The sequence below is a fragment of the Etheostoma spectabile genome, chromosome 22 (genome assembly GCF_008692095.1).
Source record: "Etheostoma spectabile isolate EspeVRDwgs_2016 chromosome 22, UIUC_Espe_1.0, whole genome shotgun sequence".
Lineage (NCBI taxonomy): Eukaryota > Metazoa > Chordata > Actinopteri > Perciformes > Percidae > Etheostoma > Etheostoma spectabile.
Genome location: NC_045754.1, coordinates 12,205,333 through 12,219,858, shown reverse-complemented (window position 1 = coordinate 12,219,858; position 14,526 = coordinate 12,205,333). Strand labels below are relative to the sequence as shown.

At 37.1% G+C, this 14,526-nt stretch overlaps 1 protein-coding gene across 3 annotated transcripts in view; it reads left to right on the top strand.

Annotated features, from left to right (window-relative positions):
- Positions 1-8,000, top strand: part of si:ch211-161h7.4 (uncharacterized) — a 9,951-nt gene extending 1,951 nt beyond the window's left edge. For 2 of the 3 annotated variants that reach the window (XM_032503652.1, XM_032503655.1), the window contains exons 5-17: positions 166-226; positions 343-547; positions 696-785; positions 1,016-1,090; positions 1,584-1,760; positions 2,296-2,978; positions 4,163-4,687; positions 4,931-5,519; positions 5,605-5,675; positions 6,912-7,052; positions 7,190-7,350; positions 7,497-7,587; positions 7,826-8,000. In XM_032503652.1, coding sequence (XP_032359543.1) covers positions 166-226; positions 343-547; positions 696-785; positions 1,016-1,090; positions 1,584-1,760; positions 2,296-2,978; positions 4,163-4,687; positions 4,931-5,519; positions 5,605-5,675; positions 6,912-7,052; positions 7,190-7,350; positions 7,497-7,587; positions 7,826-7,908 — 2,952 coding nt within the window. In that variant the 3' untranslated portion in view covers positions 7,909-8,000. The remainder of the gene's footprint in view (positions 1-165; positions 227-342; positions 548-695; positions 786-1,015; positions 1,091-1,583; positions 1,761-2,295; positions 2,979-4,162; positions 4,688-4,930; positions 5,520-5,604; positions 5,676-6,911; positions 7,053-7,189; positions 7,351-7,496; positions 7,588-7,825) is intronic. The other variant, XM_032503653.1, reaches the window with a different exon arrangement.
- Positions 8,001-14,526: the final 6,526 nt, after the last annotated feature.

Genomic DNA, 14,526 nt, shown 5'->3' with positions numbered 1-14,526 from the left:
GGGGGGGGGGGGGGGGCATGGAAAGGCACCCTGAGCGGTTGGGGGTTTGATGCCTTGCTCAAGAGCACCTTGGCAGTTTTTTCACTTCAAATTAGATTTACTTCATCTGTCAGGCAGTCCCAAAATGGTGGTGGTGTGTGTTACGTCTGTTTTTTTTTTTTTTAGGGTCCTAAAGGAGATGTACTGCAACCTGCAACAAGGTCACTTAGTACTAAACTGGACATTGGTAAGAGACTCAAACCTGTATTTAACCGAGAAAAACTCTAATTTCAACACATTAAATGTTCAGACTTGCACTTTCGTTTTGTAGACATGCTAAAGATGCTGCTTTTGTTTTTGCAGATTTGGACATCCCATTCAAAGCACATAGGCCAGTGAAGACATCCAGCCCTATTGAAGAGAATATGGTTGTTGAAGAGCTAGACAATGAAAAAAGCCAAGTTGTGTCCCCACTTCTCTTTGCCTGTGAAGATGAAGGAAAAGAAGAGGCAAAGACAGAGACTCTGCTCATCCCAAACCCCCAGTGCAATGGGGATGTCATAGTGGAGTAAGGAATTTTAAATGCATTCCATGCTGGAAATAAGTTATTTGTATAAAGAGTAGGATTACAGTCAACACTAACATCAAGAGTCAGTTCATTTTTGCTCAGTAATTTACAGCACACTTCTCTCAATAATTTTCCTTTCTTTTAAAAGAGACGACTCTCAGTTGGAGTCTCCTCCAAGCAAGATTGTTTTAAGTCAACCCAAGATGTCCAGTCACAAAAACAAGGTGGAGGGATTATGGTAAAGGCCTTTCAATTCTGAACAAAATGATTAGTTTGCCGCAAACACCCAAACACTCCATCAGTACCTGATGACTTCAATACACAAACAAGTGACAATTGCAGTATAAAGAGTCCATTTTGTATTTTGATGTTTGACATTTATTGTCGGGTATCTTTGTTCATTACTTGGATGTTTGACTTTTAGATTTTACACTTATGTACATGCGATGTGTTTTTTTTTTTCTGCAGCCAAGAGAGTCACTCAGTGAAAGAAAAAACACGCAAAAAAACTGCAACACCTGTTTTGGAAAACAAAACACCAAGGTAAGAAGTGCTGACTTTTTAAAGTTATTTATTTTGAGGCATTCCCGTTAGAGCTAGCGTCTTAACAACATCGGATATTTAAAGGTCCATATCAGCATTTATTACCTTGTAGTAAGATTTGCTATTTGCGTACAATGCACTGGCTGATAGTGAAGTTCACTTGAATGGATGGTCATTAAAGGGGTGTTACAAAGATATTTACTTTGGGAGAATATTTTATAGTTGTACAAAAAAGTAATTATAAATATGTCAGTATGGAAACTTATCATTGAAGAATTATTATAGTGTAATATACAATTTGATGTATAATAAGAGTTACTTAATTGTAAATTACATTATTGTGAATAGCTACAAATTACAAATGGCAAAATGTGATAATATATTGAGTCAGAAAATATAAGTGTCAAATACATGTGCAGCCCAAAGAGTTATGAAAGATGTAATGCATAAAATACTAATTGAATCAGTTGTTTTTCTTTTTGTCTATTCCCAGGCAAGAAAATGCATGCCCACCTGTGTTAGCAGTGAGACAAGAGCCTGAACTTGCAGATCCTAAGAAGAAATTTGAAAATCTTCACATGCAGCCATCGGTGGAATCCACCCGTGTGGGAAACGATATGCCGGCTTTTCTTAAGAAGCTTAGAGATGCTGGACAGCCCAAACCTGCATGGTAAGTTTGTTGCTATGGTGCCTCGTAGGGCTGCACGATATGAGGAAAATATGTGATACCCTTATAATATTACTTTATATTATATTACGCAGTAATGATATTACTTGTGATAAATAAACAGTTATTAATGTGTACTCAGTTCTGCATTTCTACTGCTTTTAATATTCTTCTAAAATACAACAAAATGCTTGTTTAATTTTAAACAAAGGGAATATGAATAATAATAATTTACAACATTCTTTTATTAAAAAAATTGAACATTAAATTGCATATTAAAGACACCACTAAAAAGTGACCGTTAGGCTACACTGTAGTTTTCTATTGATATTTTCTTTCAATGAATAAAAAAAAATCGGAGTGTCTTTCTATATGTCGCAGTCTTTTGCGGTGTGTACGTTGTGCCAGTTGATAACGCAATGACGATTTATTGTGAAGCCCTAGTGCCTTCCTATTTAAAAATGGAAACAACTTAAATATATATTTATAAAGTGAAGGCTCTTGTACTAATTAATAATCCTTTGTTTTGCCATTTTAGTTCCTGGAAGTCACTGGTAAAAGTACCCACTCCTCCTCCTGAGCCAGAGGATGATTTCTTGATTCTGGAGGATGATAGGCCACTTTGGTTTTCCATCCCAAGTAAAACGGCCACCAATAAGAAACGGAGACAAAACAGAACTCTCATCAATGACAAGGACCGCTCAACAGACAAGGGCATTAAGGATAGCCCACTAGAGACTGCACAGAAACCGCAGGATTCTGAACAGACCCAGAGCAAACTGGCAAGTCAAACTGTCAATCTGAAAACGAAGAAGGTGAAAGGGAAAAATGAGGTGATCGAACCTGAAAATGAGGATGAATTGCCCAGTCCTGAGGATCCTCCTGCAGGTGCCTTTATGGAAGAAGAGAAAACAAACAAAAAGAAACAAGTTAAGAAGGTACCATCTAAAGAAAATGACAAGGAAGTGGAGCAACCTGAAGACAGAGTCAGCAGGGAAATGCATGAAGATAAACTCACTCTGAAAATGGAAAAGAAGTCTTATGGCATGAAGAGATCAAAGGCTTTAACAGAAAATGGAAAGAAAAGCAAGGCTACTAACTTGAAGGGGGCCAAAAAAGTGATGCAGGGGTCTGATACAGTAAAGGAGACAATGTCTGTGAAGGAACAAAATGAGAGCAGCGAGAAGCATGCAGAGGCTGAATACCTTGCCTCTCTTTCAGGTAAGGACCTCCTACTGTTAAAAGATGTCGTTTGACCGATATGTGCTTGTTTTTAAACCGCTATTTGAAAGATAAAATGCAACACACAACATGTAGATACACAACATTTCTCTACAAAAACATTTATTGAGATCTTCACCAATCTGTACTTGAAAGTTCTGAACAGGAAAGTGTTTTTTTGTAAATTGCACTACAGGCTGTAGGTGGTGCCAGAGGAGCTGGATCTTTAAAAGAAGAATTACCTTCCTGGTGTAGTTTTACTCAAACATAGGGTCAGTTACAGCAAATATGACAGAAAGTTAAGTCTTACCTACTGCATCTTTAAATTAAAAGATGTACTTGTAAAAATATATATTGTATAAATAATGTATAAAAATATATTAAATAAAAGAAACGGGTAAGAAGAAAATAAACTTTTCTATGAAAAAAAAAAAAGTGTAGTACACTATTATAGCAGTATTTGTCAAACTTGTCTGCAAACTTTCATTAATAAAATAAATTAACAATTTTAACAATAGTAGTGCTGCACACAGTAGCAACCAGCAGCATTTCTGTGTTTTAAGGTCTGAAGAAAATGTATAACACTTGAACACAAAAAATCTTAGTGGATCTTCACTTCTGCCCTAAATAAATAAATAAAATAAAATTGTCCGATGCCATGTGAAAAAAAAAAAAAATGCCAACAATCGCTTAATCGGTGGACCTCTAAACTTTAGCCCCATTGACATTTAGGTAGTGAAGTAGTTTGTAAACTCTGACTAGTTGGTTTTAAAATTTTAACTCTAAGGAGCTTTATTTTTAGTAGAAGAAACAGCTGTGACTCAACTGCATGGCTGACATTAATAATATTTTACCCAAAATTCTCTGGTATGTGATATTACGAGTTCTTCATGATATGGTGAAACCAAATTCTTTTTTTGTTTTGACCCCCATTAACTTCTACAAATGTGGTTGCTATGTGGGGTCCACACCAAACAACAATAATAAAAACTTAAAAAATAAGTGATTTTACATAGGACACTAGAAACCTGTAATGGCAACCAAAAACACATTTTTGAAATAAAAAACAATGAAAATGAATGTATTAGAAAATATTTGACTAGACATGCTGTATAAAATATTATTGAAAAGCAATTGAACCAGTCACTGTAAACTTTTAATGGAACATCAAACATTTCCCACAGACAAAGAAGTCATGAATTCTGAAGCACAGACTGGAAAGGATTTAGCAGATGGAAAGAATAAACCCAACAAACTAACGGTTGTGTCTGAAGGGAGTTCATCTGATGACCAGATTCTTGGGAAAAGGAAAAGGAGGCAGCCCGGACATTGGTGGTTGGACAATTGTATCAAAGAGGAAACAAAAGTTACAGACAACCAGCCTACACTCAAGAAGTTAAAGCAGTACAGCCAAGAGCCCAGCGCAACAGTACCTTCGCCTGTGAAGGCCAAGAAGAACACCGTTTTAAAGAAAAGGAATCGGACACCGCCTGCACCTTCACCCAGTCACAACACAAATAAAGCTAAAGTAAAGAAAACCAAACAGAACAAAAACAGAAAAACAAGAGGAGACACAGCAGACAAGGTATTTCACACGAATAAGGCAGAGCAGTTTGAAGAACAGGCGCAGCCGGAGGTCGCGGACCAGGACCTGGATGACCAGTCTAGTCCTTTGGACCTGACAAACAGAGACCACAGCCATAACTCAGGTAAGGTCAGTGGTGGGGGAGCTACTCCCATCCTTTACTTAGGAAAAGTACCAATACGACTATTTAAAAATACTCAATTACTAGATAAAGTGTTGTATTTAAAATCCTACTTAAGTAAAAGTAAATAAGTATCATCAGAAAAACGTGCTTGAAATCTGTTCAAGTAATACCTGCATTTGAGTTTTGTAAATATAAAGACCAACCAATAATCTCTGTAATGTACTAAGATGTGATGTTTTACAGGGCAGCAGGTATTTCAAAGAGTATACCATCATGTTTCTCATGAAAAACTGTCCACGCCAGCGCCTGTCTCTCCCAGAGGACCGAGGGAGCAGCTCTTGTCAGAAGAATCAGCGAGACGGAGGAGGAAACCTCCCGGTAACTGGTGGGCAGTTGATAACAGGTCTGAGGAAGTGGAAAGCATCTCCTCACCGCCTCAGAAGCTGGAGCCCAAACCTTGTAAGGAAAGAAAAAACCCATCCAAACAGAACAGATCTCGACTTGGAACCCCCAAAAATGGCAACATGGCAGTCACATCAAAACCACTGGGGGGATCTCTTGTGCCTCTTTTGAAACCAACGCCATTGTTGACTCCAAAGACTGTCAAACGCTCTCTGGCCACATTTAAAGACATTTTCACTACAGTCACTGAGACCCCGACGGTGGTGAGCAGCAAAGATGCTGGTCAGAAGAAAAGATGTAAAGTCACTGCACCTCGTGCGGAGGCAGTCACTGCTACTGACTGTGCAACATTCAATACGACTGCCAAAGATATTCTCAGTATGGATGCTGGTGAATCCTTACAGGCCAGCAATTGTCAGTCAGAGGGCAGGTAAGGAAAAATCACCTCCCTCTTATTGACTGTATTAGTAATTTTAATAATTTTATCGATTTTTTTTCTTTTCTTTTTCCGGCAGGTTAAACCCCCTCAGAAGTGGGCAGTCGTCCATGATTCCGTTGGAACATTATGAGGAGGATGAGGACTTGAGTATGTTCTTAAATATTAAACAAAATAATGCATACATTTACTTTATAATTCAAACATATTTTGATATATATGTATAAAACTAGGGCTAGGACGATATGTTTTTGTCCCAAATTCAATTATTTCACAATACATGGGTGCCGATTCGATTTGTATTGCGATTTTCATTTATTGTGATTGACTTTTGTAATTTTCTTTTCCTTCTTTAACGCAAACAAAAGTTAAATAATACACTTCTAGAGACAATATATTATGAGACATTTCTAATAACTAGTTGTTTTAAAAAAAAATACACATAAGTCATTCCGCCCTTTATTTCATTTGTAAAGAAGTACATAACATGCATATTCTGCTTTCGCTCTGTTTTGCTGGAAATGGATATGATGTGGTCGCCGTCAGCGCTACCGTATAAACAGAAAACATTTAGGTGAATCATTGGTAAAAATAAATAAATATCCATTCTAGGAAAAAGAATCTGTTGTTGTCACAAAAAACTCACAATACGTATGTAATCGATTTTTCTTTTTTTCTTTCTTTCTCTTCCCCACCACTAATATTTTATTCACTAACCTATTACCTATTGCTAACCTACTACGGAGCGAGTACTGACTCTAGAATCATAGTGGGAGAAATAAAGTGTCCCCCCTGTGCTTCCTGACCACGGCGGGACATCTGTAGCAGGAAAAGTTAACCCTCTCCTTGATGTTACGTTGTTTATGGAGAAGGAGAACAAGGAAATGCAACGCTATTGAGACAGCGCTGTGCGTTGACGCAATATCTTATTACATTTTCAAGGGATGCGCATCAGGCTATGGCTTAGGGTCTGGCATAGGTTTGCGTCTCTCTGCATACCTAGGTACATAGCCACAGCGTAGATTTTACGCAGAAGTTTAAATCATGCTTAATGTTCATTGTAGACAAAGTAGAGAGAAATGCCAGTGCTAGCTCAGTCTTATAAAATAGATAAAATGAAAATACCACCCTTGACAGTTTGGTCAGGCTCGAAATGTGAGCAACCCGACTGCAACATCTACTCGGCGCCCTTTCACGTTCTGCGGTGAATAAAAGATGCAGCAGCTGGGCCTTTCACATCTGGATATGTAGCTCTGGTTACCAGTTTAAACAGTGCCTTCAGCTGGTTTCATTGAAAACAGAATTTTCTAGATTAATAGCCAAACCATCCCTTTTATAAGAAAATAAAACAAAGATTTCTTTATTTTATCTTTTACTTTGTTCCAGTTCTACCACCACCCAGAGTCCATGCTGCTCTCTCTCTATCAGATCTGTGTGGTCCTCCTCTCAAACCGCTGGTCTTACAGCCGCAGGACAAGGCCAACCTGAGAGAGTGGTTTAAGAGTCTCTGGCCTATCCCTGATGACAGTAAGGAAATACGTCTGATAAAAATCAGTTTTTAAACAATTTGTAGATTTATTTGCAGTGAGTTTAATAGATACGAAACAAGTAGAAAGGACTTGACGCTGTCGTTGTATAATTGTTGTTTCTGTTTATTATTGCAGAAAGTCCTGACATCACTCCAGACCATTTTGATTGGTACTCCCATAAGGGCAGAGCTATTGGCTTCCTGGTGGACCTGAACTGTGGCTCTTTCTGTAGTGGAAAAATCCTGCTGGGCTCCTACATGAAGAAGCCGCTGTGGGTGGATCACAGTGCCACAACAGTCAGTACACTTGTCATTTACTTGTTGTTGTGTTCTACTCCTGTGTTTTATGTCATCCTAATGACTCCTTCTAGGTCCTTTTGTACACCAGATATCTTAAAAGTTTTTTCTTATTAATGATTTCTTTTACTTGTATTTTTTTAAAGGTTTTCAACTTATTGTCGAGCTCTGTGAGTGTAACCATCAACAGCGAGAATTCACGCCTCTATCCCGGACCATCCTTTATGGTGCCATGTGGTAAGAATATTATTACATATATTAAGGTGAAATTAAAATGTTTAATTGTGTTTTAGTTGATTGCTTCTTCTCTGTAATTGTTTTGTCCGTGTGTCCTCTACACCTTTGAGCTTTAATTTACAGCTACATTAGAGATGCATACCTATGAAGATTTAAGAGTGAGTTAGTTTGTTTGTTTGTTTGTTTGTTTGTTTGTTTGTTTGTTTGTTTTATTGATGTGACTGCTCTTTTCACACAGGGCATGCTTACAGCATCCAGAACATCACTGCTCAGCCTGCAGTTCTGCACTTCACCAGGATATTAGCAGAAAGTTCAGATTGAAGAGGTCAGCTCGGTAGTTGCTGGATAACCAGCCGCATGATTCTACATATGTAAAATTAAAATAAACGACTGAAGATGTGTGAGCTCTGAAAGAATTAAAAGATGTAAATGGATTTTTTTTTTTCAAGTTTAATGAATTTGACCCTTAGCTGGGCTTGTAATGATATCATTCTGTTAAACCAATAAAGATAACTTGTAAATATGTTTTGTTTGCTTGTTTTTACTAGTTCTAATTGGCCATTTTATATATACAGTTGGCTAGTGACAGATGTATTCAGATTCTTAACTTAAGTAAATATAGTGTTGTACTACAGTGCAAAATAACTATATTAAACTAAAAAGTAACCAAAAGTTATACTTATAAAATGGTCCTTTTTATGCCTCTTTTACCTGAATATATTCCTTTTACGTAAAAGGCACAAACTAGGAGTAGACACAAGTACACTAAGTCCCTGGTCGTATCATTCACATAACTTGGCACAAAATGATTTCATCTTCATGAAACATTTACTGGCCTACTTCATGAAGACTGAATTATGTTTTTTTTGTGTATCTATTAACTTTTGCTGCCCCATGTCACTGAATAGTTTATAATACACTGATACCAACATGTTACTTAAACAAGAACCTTGGGATGGGATTGCTCTCTGATATTTGAATAAGCTCTAACCTATTGTACAGTCATTTAGCTGTTATAAGCTACCCTTATCAAAATGTTCAGTACGTTTCTGCAGGCTACAATGGCCATCACTAATGCAGACACCCTCAAAGAGCAATTCAAATTGAACTAATCCCACATCCCTGACTTCAATACAAACCAAAGAAATAAAGCGTCTTCTCTAAAGTCAAGCTTCAGCAGCTTGCCACTTTGATAATTTATCACTTTTGAATGTGTAGTTTTAGCTGTGCCTGGTGCATCGGCCGTCTGACTTGCCTCTGGGCAGGATTCAGTCCATGCTGTTTCGACCTCCAGAGTACACTGGCACGGCCTCCCAGGTCTTGAATTATACATTGTACATTACATTATGTTCTGTGACCAAATATGCTGCCTGTAACAACATCTGTACAGGGAAATAGGCTGAAATACATCTATTGATTCTGTTCCTGTGAAAGAAAAGGGGATGGAGTGAATTGTTTGTGTGTGTTTGTGATTTAAAGATGAATGATTGTTTAAATTGTGTTTGTGATTTTGAAAGACCTTAGTATCTAGAAGCAAGCAAAGAATGTTCAAATAAGTACACTTAAAATAAGACTAAGCTAGTTTTTGTGAGGCTTGATAACACTCGCATGCTAACATGCTCACAATAAACACTGCTAATGTTTAGCAAGTATATAAACCATGTTTACCTTCTTAGTTTAGCATGCTAACATTTGCTAATTGGGACTAAACACAAATTGTCTGGTAAATTTCGGCCTGGCCAGACGGGCCATTGTTATCCAGAGCGCCGTGAATAAAAAAAAAACTGACATAATCAGCAAAAAAGGGAAAGAAATGGACTGTGTATTTTAGTTTGCTACCTTAACGAGGTAAAATGCAGAATCTCATCCTTGGATAAGTAGTGAGACAGCCACTGAATAATGTATTCATGAGAGTCTGCTTCACACAGAGCTTAATCTTAGCCCTCACCAACAGAATGCTCTTTCTTACTCGCATCGCTTTTCCTTAATGCATCTAATTTAAGTGAATTTGACACAGTAATGACTCATTTAACCACCAGAGCTACAACATTGCAAAGCTGTAGTCTGTCACAGATGGCAATTAGTGACAGTGACAATACAGTTTTGGTTTTAATGTCCAGAGATATTACTCTTGAAATATGTGTGTGCATACTTTGATATATTTCAACCACAGATTTTCAAGGCAGCAAAAGCCTCTCAGCAAATATTTACATTTCTGAATAACAAATTACTGGGAAAGCCTGAAGAGGCAGGAAGAAACAACGTCACACTAAAACCGGACAGGCCGATGAACACTTTCAATAATCACAGTATTAATTACAGAGTTTTTACCTTCGCTAAGCTTTGCATGCCATGAATACATTTGTCCTCACAAAGGCTATACAGGTTTTTCCGGGATTAGTCTCAGTTCTTAGACCAGACTTCAACATTAAATATGATTTCCTTCCTTTGTTCAAGTTGGCTCTGAACATTAGTATTGGGTCCAACAAGCACAAGAGTGAATAATACACACTTTACAGTGGAAGTATTGTGTGTTACTCTATGAATCATCCTCTAATCTAATTCTTTCAGGTTGAGGCAAATAACAGGAAATTACTTTGTAATAATGATTTCAGCATTTTCCCACAAAGATACCATTGATATAACAGGAAAATTAAAGGCATTTGTGCAACTTTCACACTCCGCGTATGCATGCTGAATTAAATAATAGACTGCAGAAAATCCTGCATTCCCAGGATAAACTCTAGTGTTGCTTTACATCCTGGTTACACCCTTGTTTACAGCCAACAGAAGATACTGACACTTATGGCACAACAGGACTTTGAATAAATTCCTGCACAATAATAAATGATATTTATGTCCATTTTGCAGTGGGGAAATACACAGAGGAAATGCCTCGCTGTAATATTGTTTGTATGAGTTTGTTTAGCATTGGTCCGAACATGAGGTCCTTTTGGTTATGCGTTGCATCTGTTGAGACTGAGTATGGGTAGCAAGCTGTTGAGTCTTCTCAACAAGAACGTTAATAACCTAGAAGCTCACCTACCCTGAAAGGTAGCCCAGGTGTTGGATTACCATACGTGCAAAATACACAACTGCCCCGATGTCCCAGGGTAATAGTGGGGCAAGTTTACTCTGCGTTTGGTAGTGTGGAACGTACAAATAAACTCCTGTGCAATGACCTCATGTTGAGGACCTGTCTTATAGTGGGTCCCTGTATCAAAATCTACAAAATTTATCTTAAACACATTCAGCATTTTAAATGGTATTATTTATTTATATTCTTTTCTTCGTTCTTCTTAAGCAAATTTCTGGTAATCCTATCACAAGCTATCAGGGCGGAAGTCTGTTGCATGGTAGCATATCATTCTGTAAAACAGTAATTTGGACCTTTATATAAGTGCGCTATGATGAGAGAAAATTGTGATTTAATGAAGAATTTTTGCAAAGGTTAGAACATGGGAATGTATTGGAAAAACTACCTGTCTGCTCATGCTGGAGGATTGGAAGACACCATTGACAACAAAGACACAATATGAAGCATTGTAAGCAGTTATACTTGGGAATTGTGAACAAATTCACAATCATCATGGACCATGAACATAATTTCTGAAAACGTCACACTTTTTGGGGCAAACAGAAGGTAGTAAAAACTAACAGTGATATGATTACTTTTATTTGATTCTAACTTTTGATTAGACTTCACCAAATACAGAAAAATTTATGAATCTGTGTTAGCAAGAACAGTGTATAATAGATACATTTTATGGATGACATAAAAGTTGACACATTTAGTACTTTTAATGTGGTTCAATTACTTTTATTGCAGGAGAATGGAGATGTGGAGAAAAAGAACAAATCCTTTGATACAGTGTAAACGCATTTTTTTCGTTGGGAATCAACTCCAGTATGTGCTGTCGTAATTCAAACATCACATTGTTAAGCATTCCATTACTCTGTATATGAAAAGATCATTGTGATACGATAACCTCTCCCTTGACACTTTAAATTGACATCCTTACACCTTGATGACCACTACCTGTCTTACACCTGAGCATCCAATCTCATTACATCCACTCACAATCTCCCATGCTAATTGAATCCTGGTCCCTTGATCCTCTGTTGCACTTACGACAAAACACACAGGATTGATTTATTTTGGACCTGAGTTTTTCATGAGAATGAAGGGAAATAAATTATAAAGGGTCACCTACAGTAGAACAGGGTTACAGTCTTGATGATGCTTCTGGGAGCAAAACAGCATTTGAATCTAAAATTCCAATTATCTTTTAACAGCTGTTATTTTTAAGTTCTTTTGTTAAACTACTGCTTAAAAGCAAATCAATGAACTGCCTGTGGGCTTCCCGGGCTCTGTGAAAGCTAGAGCAGGTTTGAGGAGAGGGAAATATAAATACAGATATGGGGACGTCTGCGCATTTTAGGTAGATGGGTAGGTTTTTATTGATCCCAAAAATGGAAAATTACAGTGTTACAGCAGCAAAATATCAGACACACAGCATACATACAAAATACACTCTACATGAAGTAATTATCTTAAAACTCAAAGAAAAGTAAAAATTTTCTAATAACAGGTTTGAGTTTTTCTTGAACATCCTACATATTAAAAAATAGGGCCTTTGCAGGATTATAGAAATGCAGAGGTGAAATGACATGACTGTAAAATAAGATAAAATAAAGAGATGACACGCATAAAAATATAACACAATTAAGAATCATGTAATAACATTTATCAACAAAGATAATAAAAAGACAATTAACAAATTAAAAAAATACATATTAATAATAGATACATATGTGAAAATGAAAACAAAATGAATCAAAAATATAGTAATAAATAATTAAAAATATGACTGAATCCAAGTCTAAGTTTGTTACAAAATAAGACATTTGATGACTAAACTAGTCTTAACCATTAACTTTTTTTTAAATTAGATTGCAGGGAGATAATTAAATCACAAGGAGATACATAATTTATTCAATTTGTAGGTTTCAAGATATCCAATAGACTTAGTCTGTTATAGATGAAGTTCTAAATTTGGTTTTAAAGCCTTCTCCATGTTGCCCGGAAATCTGCTGGAGAAATACAACAGGATTTAATGTGAATTTGAAAATAGCTTATTATGAGTCTTTTAGACTCATCTGATAACAAATCCGTCACATGTAAAGTGTTTAACTGTGTTAAAGTGGACAAGAGATCGAAACAGGTGGTCAAAGCTATGATACGGGTTAAGCTCATGCTACTCCAAGTGCTAAATGCTAACTTGACCAAGCAGGGCTCAACACTGACACTTCGAGTTGATTGCATGAAAATATTGATTAATCAATAAGTAATTATAAATAATATTGACTTTAAAATAAATCAAACAAGACCCAAAAAATATAAAATTTTTCACCAGTTCAGATGTGTGTCTGCATGTCTGTGTAGTTTAATTTGTTCTTTCAGACTCACTTGAAAACTTGACTTGAAAACTGACTAAGTAATTGCACAGTGATTTAGTGAATAATCATGTTGGCAGGGTGCATCCTATTTATCTCTCAGTGAGACAGGCCTGAGAAATGTTAGCAGTAAGTCCCCAAAGGACCGGTGGAGAATACCAAAGTAGATCTGGACAGGTTTGGCTATAAATCCAGCAATACAATATGTCAGGCTATGGAGCTCTATGCTATGGCTATTTTCAGCTATGGTTTGGTATTTTTGTCGTCCTTGTGTGATTGTGTTATTTTTTTGGTCTTGTATATGTTTTAGTCCTTGTCTTTTCTATGTGGCGAGTGGGACTTTATTATTGGTGTGGAGCACCTTTTAGGCCCGCTCAACGACCATACCCAAGGAAGAAACCAACAACGCCACCCGGGGAATTTCACCCCAAGAATACGATGGAATAGCTCGATAGTTACACCACCAAAATACAAACAAAAGCACACAGGTTTGACTTATGCACGAAACAAGAGACATGGTTCCATTTAAACAATGATTTTTATTATTACAATTATTAAGATCCTCAAGTATAAAATACTATTAAAATATTAAAATGTGGGAGATGAGTGCTGAGGCCTTCCCAGTGGAGGGACTGGGTCAAAGGGTGTGGGAGCTCAGGGAAGGATCACCCCAATCACACGTGAAAACACATGCACACACACACGATGGTGAAAACTCAAAATAAACCAAAAAGGGGGAGAACATCGCACACAGGAGGGAGACACCACCACCGGGGACACCGATATCATCACTGTAAGCACTCAGCAACTGTGGGAAACAAAGCACTTAATAATTGGGGGGAAATAAATCAATAAACCAAAATAAATGAAAAACAACTTCAATTTAAGGCAAATTTAGGCAACCAAAAGGCTGGTAGCTGATGGCTGAAAAAACTAAATACCACAAGTAAACAATAAAGTTTCAACAGAAATGAAAGTTGTCAAAACTTAACCAAAACGAAATGGAAATTAACCAAAAAATTACTTAATCCTTGATCCTCACACATAATAAACACGGGCAGGCCAAAGAAAGGCAAAACTATGCCTGTGTCACAATCAGTCAGTCAACCTAATAAGCTACAGTCATGTAGAGCATCTGGTACATCACTGATGATGGCGATAGTACAGCTACACAGGGCCTACAATGGGACGGCCGGTTATTTAACCACGTAGGGAAATACCCAAGAAGTTTTAGTTTAGTTTTACTTCCTGTGATTTCCTGCTCTTGTGATTACCTGATGTCTTCCACCTGTTTCCCAGCCCTCGTGTCACCTGCCTCTTATTATCTCGTTACCCTCTGTATTTAGTCTTGGTGTTCCCCTTGTCAGATCATTGTAGTGTTTTGTGTGTGTTTGGTGTGTTGGTTAGTCTCTGGTTCCTGTTGGTTTTCTCAGCGTTTTCTTCTTCTTACTCTTTTGAACGTTTTGGATTTTGACTATGTGG